The 14303-nt window shown below is 43.6% G+C and overlaps 1 protein-coding gene across 1 annotated transcript in view; it reads left to right on the top strand.

Moving 5' to 3' along the window:
- Positions 1-14303, top strand: part of LOC148535362 (uncharacterized) — a 242115-nt gene that overhangs the window by 203298 nt on the left and 24514 nt on the right. The window contains exon 24 of the mRNA XM_088462674.1: positions 13450-13500. Coding sequence (XP_088318800.1) covers positions 13450-13500 — 51 coding nt within the window. The remainder of the gene's footprint in view (positions 1-13449; positions 13501-14303) is intronic.

Below are 14303 nucleotides of genomic sequence, written 5' to 3'. Positions count from 1 at the left end.
TTCAGACCCGCTCGCTAGATGCGATCGCTCGTATCCAGCGTATGCAAATTTGTCAAAGTGACGACATGGGAAGCGATCGTTCGCCTAGGCATAAGCACACCCACTATGGCTGTGCGAGCGATCGCTCTGTGTATGCAGACACCCATTAGCGTTGAGACGCCTACTAGCGCACGTCATCTCCAGGAAGTGTATTAAAACACTGGTACATCGAGCACCATCGGTAGCAATCGCAGCACTTGTGGTTGCCTTACCCTGCCGCAAGCACTGCGAGGACTTCAGTGTAAAAACAGGCATGTGACTTGTACTATGACGCTGCCTGTTAATTATGCACGCCTTAAAAACGGCGTTGAAACACCCAGGTACGCCTGCGTTTGCACCTCCACACCCCCGTTATTAGTGTCCTGCCCCTGTTACTACCCACAAACGGCCTCTCCTGTCACTCATTTCACTGGGCTGTCTTTGCTGCAGAACGAAGCGTGTGCATGCGCGTTCGCAAACCATCAGGCCGCTTGCAAGCGCTGTGCGCTCATGAGCAGGTCTGAATGAGGTCCTCGGTCCTCAGGACCCCAAACAATGCATGTTTTCCAGGTCTCCTCACAGAATCACAATTGAAATAATTAGCTCCACCTGTAGATCTTTTAAAATGTGTCAGTGAGTAATGAATACACCTGTGCTCCTGCTGGGTGACCTGCAAAACGTAAACAGGGTGGTCCTGAGGACTGAGTTTAAGAATCACTGATATAATTTAAATAACAATGTTGGAAACATGACACAGATTAGAGGCTCCTGTTTATAACAGTTTGAGTCATCATAGTATAACACTTCTGGTTCACATTGCTTACCTTCTCTCTTGGCAAGACAGCCACAGAGTATAAAGTACATGACAAAGGGCACACCTTTAAGTACCCAGAACTAAAACCGAAAACAGCCATATCACTATCCTACACAAGCATTTGGACTCTAGGACAAAGTCTGCTTCTCCTACCTTTTCTTTACTGGTATTTTCAGAGGTTAGGAGAATACCTGCTTTGCCTAGGTGAGCAAGAATAAACAAATGTACATAGCCTGGAAATAGCAATCAGCATTATTTATTCATTTAGGCATCTATTTATTACAATCCGCATTAAAGTGCAGATTGTAGTGTGATATTACCGACTGAATTCGCATTGCAAATTCAGGCAATATCACAGGGATTTATTAAAAATCTCCTGAAGGGACAGAGCTTGCGATAAAGCTCTGTCCCTGCGAATCCCCTCTGCGGCCTTATCACTGTATCCCCTCTGCGGCCTTATCACTTATCACCGACTGGCTGCCGCTAGCCCCCCGTGATCGCGACTCCCCCCCCACACACGACCGACCAACCCCCACCCCCTTGGCCCCGCCCTTCAAGTTATGTCATTTTTGTGTGCAGTTTGTAAATATTTAGCTTCACAAAATCTGAAAATATTCACAGCTTTAGTATTGGTCTCCTTCCAAAAAATCGAAAGCTTATCTCAACTATTATACTGTACATCCTGTATGTACCTATCTCTTATCAATTATTCACACTTAGAAGTGTCACATATCCACCATATAGACAGCATAGATAGTGGAACATAACAGTATATAACAGGATTATTGGTGAGTAAGTGATCTATTCTATATACCTCTCTCTCCCCATATACCTCTCTCTCTCTCTCTCTCCCCCCCATATACCTCTCTTCCCCATTTCTCTCTCCTTATCACTCTCTCTCTCATGCCCATATACCTCTCTCTCTCCCTCCCCCCATCTCTCCTTCCCCCTCTCTCTCTCTCCCTTCCCCAACTCTCTCCCTCTCTTCATATACCTTTCTCCCTATATACTTCTCTCTCTGTTACTGTCTCTCTCTCCCCCTATATACTCAACCTCTCTCCCCATATACTGTTCTCTCTTTTTCTGCCTATATACCTCTCTCTCTCTCTCTCTCTCGCTCTCTCTCTCTCATTCTCGCTCTCTTTCTCTCTCTCTTTCTCTCTTTGTGGCACCGCACTCCAGGGTGCACTTACCATTGCATTTCCCCTGTGGGCCCTGCATGCCCCAGTCCGACACTGTATAGGCCTATTGTCCCTTATGTTATTTTAATACAAAGAAAAAATTATTACAAGGGTAATGACAATTATCATTGGATCCACTTAGTTGTCACTTTAAGTCCAAGACCTGATCAGCAAGAACACGGCCTTCACTAAGCACATCTAAGACTTTTCTCATTTGAAACAACCTTCCTATGTAGTGCTACACTGTGCTGTATGAACACAGGGCCTGATTCATTAAGGATCACTAAAGCGTACGCATATGGGCGATTGTTGCATAATACGCATGCATCTCAGTGCCCAAAGGTACCACTGCGATCGCACTGTGATCACACAGACCACGAAAAGCCATCACAGAGTGATTGACAGGCAGTGAGCATTTGGGGGTGGTGACGGGGGAGTGGTCGGAGAAACACAGGTGTGTCTGTCCGTTTGAACGCTGTTTCTTGGGTGTGCATAAATTAGCACCACTGCGATTGCATAGGCAGCCTGAGAGCCCACTGTGTGCAACGAGGTTAGCTATTTCTAAGTAAGGTCAGGGTTGCTGCAATTCTGCGTGAGGTGCCGATGGTACTCTGTGTTACCGATGTTTATGGAGTTTGCAAGGTATTACGGATGTGAGATAGCGGTATTGGGAGGCATTGGGTGTCTCTATACTGGCAGTGTGACGGCATTGCGATTGCATTCATTAGCATACTTTCACAGCAGACTTGCGTGCGATTACGGAGCTGCGATCACAGTAGCGATCTTTAATGAATCAAACCCACAGTATTCAATACAGACAAGCAGAATAACAACAAATCCTACCAGAAATATGACTTGACTAAAACACGTAGAACCCTAATTGTTTCCTCAATATAAATGTGGTCAGTCAGAACATACAAAGGTTTAGATCCAGTTAGTTCTGGCAGTGCGTAGTTAAAAACCCCAAAAGACATTTCACAAGGTCCCTCACTTAAGGTACGCACCAGGGTTTCATCTTTAGATGGTACAGTACTATACCTCCTTTTACATCCCATGCTTTTGTGGAAGCTATTAAAATCAAGAGGCTTCTATGACATGAGAATGAAAAGCCATTTTTGTTAGTAATAAGGGGCATAATTCAGAGTTATACGCAATGCAGATGTTTTTCACAAATCAAGCAATTTTTTGCCACTGCGCATGTGTCTAAGTAGCACTGCACAAGTGTCAAGTTACATTACCATAGTCACACACTGCGAGTCTTTATGCGCACTCTGATTGACAGGCAGGTAGCCTTTAGGGGAGGCAATGGGGAGTGTCGGACAAAAACACATAGGGGAGACAACGGGGAGTGTCGGACAAAAACACATAGGGGAGGCAACGGGGAGTGTCGGACAAAAACACAGGCATGTCTTGACTGTTTCAGGGGCGCATCAAATCCAGCATCTGCGATCCCATAGACACAAAAACAGGGCTCTGGAATCTCAACTACATCTGCCATACTGACTGACTATAGACTCACTCGGGGAGTCGATGTTTGCCGGTTCTGCGTCCGATGCTGCGTTGGTGTACACAGTTGCGGACAGCTGCGATGGCTCTGGTGGGCGTCTCAATACAAATCTTGGAGTGTGTTTCATTAGTATATTTTTGCACATCCTCAGATGAAAAAACTGCAGCTGCAGCAGCAATAGCGTACAAATCTGAATTAGGTCCAAGGTAGAGTACGCACCTGGTGAGCATTTTACACCAGCATAGATCCACCATTTCTGTTACAGAGAGATCTTCTCCCCATACACACACCTGTATTTATAGCATGAATAGAAGAAACACATTGAACATGCACTGTACAAATAGCACACAAACAAGAACAGATATTTTTGTCACAAGTACACAATTCATTATCTTATGAAGGTTTAGCCACCAAGTCCTACATCCCCCATATAGAGTAACATTATGTAGTCACTATGTCGACATTCAGAATGGACAAGATGTCATCCATGAAAATTATGACATTCACAATGTCGACAATGCCATAATGTTGACAGTGTTCAAACACTGCACGGTGCCCAGAGGGCACTGGTATCAGCAAGCAGAGGGCATTGTGGGCTGCAGAAGTGCTCAATGAGTAGGGCCCATCCTGCACCTAAGGCATGCTGCAGGTATTGCGGATACGCAGCCACCCCCTCTCCTGCCCGGAGGCCGACTGGCAGTGGGTAAGATGCCGGTTGGGAGGGGATGAGCATGCGTGGTGCCCCTCCTCCATACTTTCCCCGGCTGCCTCAGGGTTCCACCACTGCAGGCATTGCGGACTTGCAGCTGCCCCCTCTCCTGCCAGAAGGCCGCCTGGCAGGGGTGAGATGCTGGATTGGAGGGAATGTGCATGTGCGGTGCCCCTTCTCTCTCTTTCCCGGACTGCCTAATGGTTCCGCTGCTGCAGGAATTGCGGACTCGCAGCCGCTCCCTCTCCTGCCCAGAGGCCGCCTGGCAGCGGGTTGGATGCCGGGTAGGGGGAGATGAGGGTGCGTGGTGCCCCCCTTTCCCCTGCTGCCTCATGATGCTGCCTGGCTTTGTGGAAATTCTGGGGAGAAAACTGGTTGACACTGCGAATGTTGACAGACCATGTTAGGTTGAAGGTGCATACACACGTAACGATTTTTTGAACGATTTAACTATAACAACGTCGTTATCGTTCAATCGTTGAAAAAATCGTTCAGGTTCTGAGTTATAACGATGAACGATTATTGTTCATGCGCGTTCCCATTTGTAGTTTGTAGTTCATTCTGACTGACCAACTGAACGATTTTCATTAGGGAAGTTACAAAAATCGTTTGTAGTTCAAAAAATCGTTCATTACACTTTAAAAACTCTGACAGATAATCTGACAAAAAATCATTCAGAAAATCAGTGGTAACAAAATCGTTGTGTGTGTATGCAGCTTTAGGGTTAAGTTTAGGCTGTGGTTAGGGTTAGGTTAAAAACGTGACATGCCGACTAACGACATTTACAATGTAGGCTTTCTGACAATGTTGACATAATGGCCATGACGACATTATGAAAGTCGACATGTGGACATAACACCCATGTTGACATTCTGGTGTCAACATTTTGTACCACGCCCGTACAAACCATATTTATGTTACCATGGAAAGATATAACCATGATTCACCTTCAGTTTTCAAAATATTAATTACTGTAGTTTGCAATGTTAATAAAGTTCAGATTCAGGAAAACATATAAACTATAGAAAATGTAATAGTCTTTCCATAAAAAAAGCTTTTATCTATAACTAATGGAATGCTTTTACATTATTTTGGCAAAACTTCTGAATCCACTTTACATCTGACTATCAGGGATCCGTCATCAAACAGATAATTTATGGTCTTACCGTAATTATATATTTCATCTCACTGCTTCCTTTCTCTCACTATCTGAACATAAAACACTGAATGTCAGTTAAGATAGCAATAGATAAGACGGGTCTGTTCCATAAATGCTCATCCAAGATATTAAAATACTCATATGTCATTATGGAATAGAATGTTATACAAATACACTGCGGGATAAATACAGCCAGAAAGGAATCTCTCAACACTGTGCACACAGCAATGGCATACACAATATTACATGAGAATACGCTGCAGAGACAACTTTACTGGCTGTGTATTCCACTCATGGGAACTTAAGCATACTCATATCGGCCGATGGTGCGTACTGTGCATACGTATGCACCGCAGTGAGCGTGCATTAGTTAGCATTGCGATCCCTTATGCAGACACAAAACCATCGCAGATCGATTGAAGGGATGTCAGTGTTTGGGGGTGGTGACGGGGGAGTGGTTGGAGAAATGCAGGCGTGCCTGTCCGTTTGAATACTGTTGCATGGGTGTGCATAAATTAGCTACTGTGACGGCGCACGCAGCTTGAGATCTCACTGCGTGCGACGAGGTTAGCAATTTCTGAGTAAGGTCAGAGCTGTTGTACTGTAATTGTGCGTATGGGGCCGATGTATACGCAGGACTTTGAGGTATTACGGATGTGAGATAGCTGTAGTGGGCGTCTCTATGCTGGCTGTGCGACTGCTTTGAGATTGCATTCATTAACATATTCTCACAGCAGACTTGCGCGCGTAATCGCAGCCGCGATCGCAATAGCGATCCATGATGAATCAGACCCACAGATCACTGTAATGTGCAAGATATGTACATCTGTGTGTGCCTGAGTCCGAATCTGTGAAAAAGGGCTCTAATGCAAATAGGTGCAGCATTCCTCATGCCAAGTTCTGTTGTGCCTAATCTGTGACTTTGTACGTGTATGAAACCAATTCCTGTGCAGTTAAAGTCGCAGCCTAGAATCTCTAGTACACATTGTGCGACTTTTAGCTTCATCTGCGATGCAAATAGTATGCAAAATGTAAACAAATATACCATAAACTAATCATCTCGGAGTGTCTCAGTTGCACTGGGGATTTTGTGCAATATGGTGTATACAGGGCTGCCATCAGGGGGGGGACTGCTGGCACTGGAGTCCAGGGCCTGCAGAGAGGGGGGCCCAGCCCAGGTAGCAGCAGTGCGCATTTGTGCCAATCCGCCAGCTGGTGGCGCGCAGGCAGTCAGAGAAACAGCGATGAGTGGCTGAGACAGCGGCGGCATTACGAATATGGGGCTGGCAGCGAGCCACTTGGACCTCACAGAACAGCAGTCAATCAGGGGCTGGCACTCCTGATGGCTGCTGATCCGCAAGCTGTGACTGGCTCGCGGTCGCCGCCATATTCCAAACGCCGCCTCTGTCTCAGCCACTAATGTACAGGTATCACAGCAGTGGCTAAAGATGGGAAAGGGTTTTACAGCTCAGCTCTCTGGCGTCTCTGGACACAAACCCGCCCCCCTGCCTGGCAGCCTCAGCAGAGGATAAATGTAATCTATCAACTCGGAGCACTGACCTGGGTACATTATGACTGCACTCTGTGAAGAGGTGACTGGATAGGGTAGGGGCGCTGTTTGCATATAACCTGTCTAGTGGAAAGGTCACTGTAGTTTATATATATTCTATATAAAAACAAGAGAACAATTATTTTTATGATTTTGCATGCTAACCATGCAAGCAGGCTTTTACTCCCAATGTGTTCAATGTTTCAATGTATATTCCTAATCCTATGGGGCCGATGCGGTATTCCTTGCAAATCTGTTTTGCAGATGGATTGTGCGTGATTAGGTACTGTGCATGCTCCATAGCTGAGCATACGCGTCTAAGGGGGAATCAGAGTCATACACAATTAATTTGCATGTCCACATTCAGTGTGTCCGCACAGGCTATATTTAATAAGGGTGTGTTAAGGGCATGTAGACAGAATTGCGGACTATGCAGAGGTGTGACTACAGAGATCAGTCAGACTCATATCTTGCAAGAATATGCGCATTATAATAATTACTGCTAGAATGCCAAGTGTACAGGTAGGGATGCTGTGGTTGTATAAAGGCACTCAGCTTGGAATATGGGTTAATAGCCGCAATTCCAGCACGCAATGGGAGTGCGAATACAGCCAACTTGCATGCCACAGTACTCTGAATCAGCTCTATGGGGTAAATGTAATAGCCTGCGAATTGCTGGCATCAGCAACTTCCCAGTGAGTCTGGCTGATGTTTTAAAGTGGCAATCATTTAAAAGGCAAAACCAACCTGCAGGCCATTACAGCTACCTCTGTGTCTTTATCGTATAAGTAGCATACATATTATTTTTACTGATGTTGAAGTATGGCTACATATGTAATTCCTGGTCAGTGGCCAGAAGACGTTATTCCTTCTTCAATTTCCATGTATTTACAGTAGCTTTCTGCTAAAAAGATGACTAATTAACCACGATCTAGACAGTAATTTACACATCCAGATATCACTGCCAGAACCTTCCCAATGATATTGTACTTACGAAACTGAATTAGGGGGATACAGGCTAATTGAAATCACATAAAAGTCATTGTTTGGTAGTATGAGGAAACAATAATTTTATGGAATTTTATGAGGGATAGGGCAGCCAGCAGTCCCCACATCCATCATTTACTGCTTAATAAATCCAATGGGAATCTCCTTTCCTGCAGTAATCCAAAGGGAAAGACACAACAAATCAAAATAAACAGCTACAATTTAACATACATCCTTAGCAAAAACTTTGATTTGTCTTGGTTTTTGCCTTGAATTTCATTAAAAAGAGTAATTAAAAATCACGCTATTTAGACTTGTTTTTTGTTCCTACATTATTATTTATATAATTAACATTCATTTAAAGTCAAAATTCTAAAGACAACCTCAAAACTATCAATATTTTCACCAATATTGGCCAAAGATGCAGAAAACTGGTCGGCTAGAATTAGTGACAGAGCTGCAACACAAACACATGGCAAGTTTAGTAAAAGATTCAATACCTATAGAACATGCAGTCATAGCACCAGCTGATAGGATGGTCATTTTAGAAAAGGAGCTACAGTACACCAAGGCAGCCAAAGCCCAGGAGTAGAATGGTAGTAGAGTGCTTATTTTCCACCTGGAAAAGTGGGCAAGTCTCCCAGTCAGCCATAACTTGCCCTCATACCTCCGGACTTCCACGCACCCCCCCCACACCCACACCCGCAGCAGGGGGGACGTGATTAATGCGGAAATGAATCATCATCGTGGGCCCGTCCCCACTACACAAATTCCGATATTACTGGCAGCCATGCCGTGTCGCCCCCCTCTGCCCAATCCCGAAGGAATGTTGGCAAGTATACATTGCTGGCTTTGCACTTATGAATTTGATGTCCGATATCTGTACATCTGTGTGCATCTGAATCTGTAAAAAGGGCTCCGATGCGAGCGGCTGCTGCTTTTTCTCACGCCGAGTTCCACGGTGATTCATATGTGAGTTTGTACATGTATATAACCAATTGCTATGTAGTTAAAGTTGCAGCCTAGCATCTCTAGTACACTGTGAGTGGCATCACTGCATCTGCAGTGCGACTAAGATGCAAACTGTGAAGAAAAATATGTTACCCTATGTTACTCCTCTCAGAGCATCTCAGTCGTGCCATGTGTCTCACACCATATGGCATACAGACGGGATACGCTTGGCATCCCAGCAGTCGAGTATGCCGACGCTTACATTACCAGCACCGGAATCCCGACGCCGGTCAGAATCCCGGTGCCATCATCCTGACTGCTGGTATACCGAAGGTAAGTAGTGGGGTCGGGGGTAGGGTTAGGTTTAGGGAATAAGGTTAGGCACTAAGTGGTGAGGGTTAGGTTTAGGGTGTGGGGAGGGGGAGGTTAGGTATAGCCATTAGGGGGGAGGTCAGGGTTAGGTACCAGGGAGAAAGGGTTAGGGTAGGGAGAGGGGGAGGGTTAACATACCAACTGGGTTAGGCACCAGGGAGGAAGGGTTTGGATAGGGAGAGGGGAAGGGTTAACATACCGACCAATAAGTGTCGGTATGCTAACCCTGTCGGAATGCCAGCATCAAGATTCCGATCGCTGAGATTCCGTACCCAACTCGTACAGACAACCAGTAAGTAAGGAGACATCTGTAGATGCCGTCAGGACTTCAGGTTGGCTTATTAATGGTTAGAGTTAGTCTAGAGGATAAATGGAACACGACTGTAATCTAACAAATAAACAATACAAACAGGACCAACGTCAAAGCTCAATATTAATGCTGCAAAGGCAGTAACTGAGAAATCCTATTCTCTGTAACAGGCCTGCAGCAGCACAAAACATACCCAATAATAATAATGATAATACTGCTGGTGCAAGGTGAGGTAACTGCTGGCAAGACGTGGCAAAAATAGTAATAGAAACAATTAATAAACACTTTATAACTGCAAACTCTACACTATAAAAGGATGAGGCAGAAGAATAGTCTGGAATACTACAAAGGTCAGGCCAGGCAGCACATAGTCAGAGGATAAGCTAAGTCAAAATCAGGGTATGAATGTGGTCAGCTTGTTGCAGTACATGTGAGCATTTGTTCAAAATGTTTCTTTCAGATATTATTTTGTCAACTGATATTACAGAGTCTAATACACAAATGTATGTCTTCAGTGTCTAATGTGTGCTCCTGTGTTCTTGTCCTGTGTTATGTGAGGGCAATCACAGCGGTGATGCACCCTATCATTATTTTTACAATTTGAATGTGCAGACTAAATCTGACCTTTATACATATTGGGGCTGATGGAGAGATGAGCGTACACCTGTTGGCACAGGTGTGTTAATGCATCTTGTGTGTTAATGCACTGTACATCCTCTGGAACTAAGCTGGGTACAACTATATGACAGTGTGACCCAGCGATGCGGCGAGCGATGTGACAATACATTGGGTGTGCCGTACACACTGCACGGTCCAGTGTACTACGGTGCAATGTATTGTTACATGCTGCATGTAACAGCAACACTGTGCAGAACAGCAGATGGGACGATACAGTGATCAACAGCCAGGAACGATGGATCAGGCATACACACTATGTGTATGATATATCGTTACGATCAGCATCGGAACCATATACTGTATGATACATCATTGTGTGTACCCCGCTTAAGCGGACACAAGTGTGACTAGTGAAGAGTTGTACACATTTGATTGCATCTATACATAAGACTGAAGAAATGTAACTGTATTGGGGCATTCTCACTTAGGCAAAGATCATTGAGGGCATGTTGGCACAACTACGGGCTTGCAGACATGAAAACATGTATCTTTTGCACTTAGTATAGGGTAAATACAAGTGATAATGATCATAGCAAACCAAACTTACACATAGGTGTCAATTCAGTTAGCTGTGATATCATGTAACATGACTTTATCATGTCATAAATCTGCGGCCATGATAAACAGAAATTCAGTTACAAAATCGATGATAAGAAATCACTGGTTAATAATGGCTAAATCGCATTCACACCTCCCAAGTAGTTGAAGACATTTAAGAGGTCATCCTTTTAATCTACAAATGCCAGGATATATTGCAGAACACCAGGGAAACGCCTCCTGTATTTAAATTTGTGTTTTATAGTAAAATGTATTTATTTTTTATTTTTTTCCCCTCAGGCTTTTCCCTCTTCATGTAGAGAGATGTGTCATTAATATAGGACTTGCATTTTGCTGTAATGCAGAAATGTTTATTTGCATAGTTTATAGGGGTATTTATATATACAAACATTTTTGGTATTACAAAGGAAATAGCTTTTTGAATTACATGTCATGGCTACATGTGCATTATTGTGCTGGTTGGAAGGGTGTGGTTTAAATATTCTTTTGTGAACTAGTTAATTGATTGTGTGGTCTATTTACCACAATACACATTCAAAATGTAGTTAAGTTGTGATATTTTCATCTAAATTCACATCGCTTGCGAGAAAGCTCTGTCCTTACGAATTCCCTCCCCACACTTCTAATTCTATCTTATTTTTCTGAACTGTGATCAGCCTGTGGCCCATCAGACACACATGGCTGATCAAAGAAGCCTTCTTCCTGCTCTCCCTGTCAGCAGACAGGGAAGGCCGAGTTAGAGTAGGTAAAACGGAAGGGAAGCCTGCATAACGCCATCTCCAGATAGCGTTATTAACGCAGGGCTCCCTCCTGGTATTTGTTTACAATTTATTTTAGTAAATCTGAAACAGATCACATTTCCCATTACAAGTATGGGAAATGTGATCTTTTTATTAAAAAAAATGCATATTTAAGGGCTTGCAGTAGTTTTTTATGCAAAACTGCTCCAATAGCCCTTTGATACGTTTAAGTGATACTAAAGTAATGTGACATGGGTGTGAAAACACCGGTTCTCTCATTATTTTGTGGTACAAAAATGGATAAATAGACCCCTGTATGTGTAGCACTTCGGCCGGGTCATACCACAACCAGTAAAGAAAGTAAAAAAATATATACATTTCTATCATATCAATACATAACAAATAGTAATCCTAATAGTAATAACACAAGAACTAGCATTCCCACCATGCACTTTATACCAACATGTTCCAAACCTATAGTGAAACAATCAGCAAATGTGAGGCCTCATTCAGCAAGGATTGCTATTGATAAAGCGTACGCAGACAGCCGATTGCTGCATACTGGTGTCGGGATCCCGACCTATCGGGAATTCAGCGCCGGTATACAGACCGTCGGCATCCCGCACGCTGGGATGCCGACTACATCCCCTTTGCTAGATCTTATTAACAGTTGCATAAATAAGAGAAGCTGGGGCAGTACCATTATTATATGTTTGCTATTAGTTAATAACAACCAATATGTAATAATATAGTGATGAGTGAGGGTTAAAAAATAATCACAACAAATAGTGTTATGAATAAAGGTTAGTTATTTATATTATTATAGGAAATATTTGTTTATTCCTCTAAATTAATACAAGTATTACTTTAACAACATTAATGTACACATTTTAAATTATAACAAAATGTAGGATATAAAAATATGACTGGATATCAAAACATTCAGCATTCTGCAGCCATTAATGTATATGAACACAAAGTAATGAGTCCGGCGATGTGGGATAATTACTTTTTGGGGCCAATACAGCGTAGAACATAATTGTGTATGAAGAGGTCCTTTTCTCACTGCGCATGCCACAAAACCATGTGTATGCAACTACGGGCATTACAGAGACATACAGTATGCATTGCATGGCATGTGGTGCTACAAAGCAGCATTTGCATATTAGTAATTGAACCTTTCTGAATTATTTATTTCTTCCACTAACTCAACACCTTTATTTCAACATTACTTTAGAAGTATGTGATGTACAAAGTTAGCTAAAATAAAAAAAAAGATGACTTCAAAAGAATTAAAACTTTTATCAGTTTTGGATCATCCTCTTATTCAGTTACATCTCCTAAATTTTATATATTTGAACCTCTTTAATAAAGTCATGAGCTTAACGGCCCCTAGCAGACTGTGAACGCCTCCCTAAACTTGCTTTCTCCACTGCTTGAACGTCAATGCAGCTCCTGCCACATAAGGATGAGAGTTCTGTTAAGAAGTGATGTTACCCATAGCAACCAATCAGATTCCAGGTATAATCTTCTAGAAGCTGCTAGATAAATGAGAAGTAGAATCTGATTGGTTGCTATGGGCAACATCACTTCTTAATAGAACTCCCATCTTAGTAAATTTACCCCTAGTTGTGTACCTCTAACTGCAGACTCAGGTGCATTCTTTGTCTGCATTCTCTGTGATCCAATCCACCCATTTCCACTCATCTCCCACTTCAGAACGCATAAATATTGCTCCTGCAGCAATACAGGCCATGTTACCACTATAACACATGCATGAACCCATTCAAACATGTACAAATGCACAAAGACCGGAATACGAGTGCCTCTGATTTATATTTTTATTTCACAAGTGCCCTTATAGTCTAGTTATGCAGTTTATATATAGAGTGATGACATTTTCATTTTGTTTCTAGGGGGAAGAAGGTGAACCTGGTCAATCTATACCAGGACCAGAGGGTTTTCAGGCAAGTGGAAGCTGAATCAATAGCGTTATCAGTTGAATAATAATCTTGTGATAAGAAAAACTAAACAAATCACGTGATGAAATATATTTTCTGTTGATAAATTATAAAAATGGTCAAAGTTCAACAACTACAAGTATAAAAATCAATATTATATGTTATCGATATATTGCTAGGTACGATGAAACGTGTATTTTACTGTATGTTCTATAGTATAGACAAAGCAGATATTACTAGAGAGAATGTTTCCCTTTACAGAGCAGGCCCTAAGCATAGACATTATAAGCAAATGCCTAGGGGCGACTTCAATTCCTAGGGGGCATCCAGGGCTCTGCAGCAAACCAGCCCCCCCACCTGCCACTGCCCCCCTAATGCTTTTCAAACACTTCCCCCGCCGGCGGCAGCAGCCCTTTACCTGCCGCTATCGGAGCTCAGCTCCTACCGGGCAGCGCAGCGTGAGCCAGGTCAGAATGAGCTTCTGTACAGAAGCTCATTCTGACTACGCTACAGGAAGAGAAAACAAGATGGCCGCGGTAGGACATGCCGCGCATGCCCAGCCGCAGCCACTCCTCCCATGCAGGGCCGCAGCTAGGGTGGTGTGGCCGGTTCCGTTGCACAGAGCGACGGCGGCCTTGGGGTGGAACTGGCCGTCACCACCATAAAGTATTTGCCGGACGCACCGCTGCAATGTATATTATGCAGCGGGTGCCCAGGCAGCCCTTCTGTCACTCAGGCTGACTGTCTTCCCACAGTGCCTCCTCCATCCCCTGCCGCCCCACCTACTTCTCCTCCAGTGCTGCAGTGCA

Source organism: Taudactylus pleione, unplaced genomic scaffold (assembly GCF_031769625.1).
Source record: "Taudactylus pleione unplaced genomic scaffold, aTauple2 ptg000053l, whole genome shotgun sequence".
Taxonomy (NCBI): Eukaryota; Metazoa; Chordata; class Amphibia; order Anura; family Myobatrachidae; genus Taudactylus; species Taudactylus pleione.
This window is presented reverse-complemented; position numbering and strand designations above follow the sequence as displayed.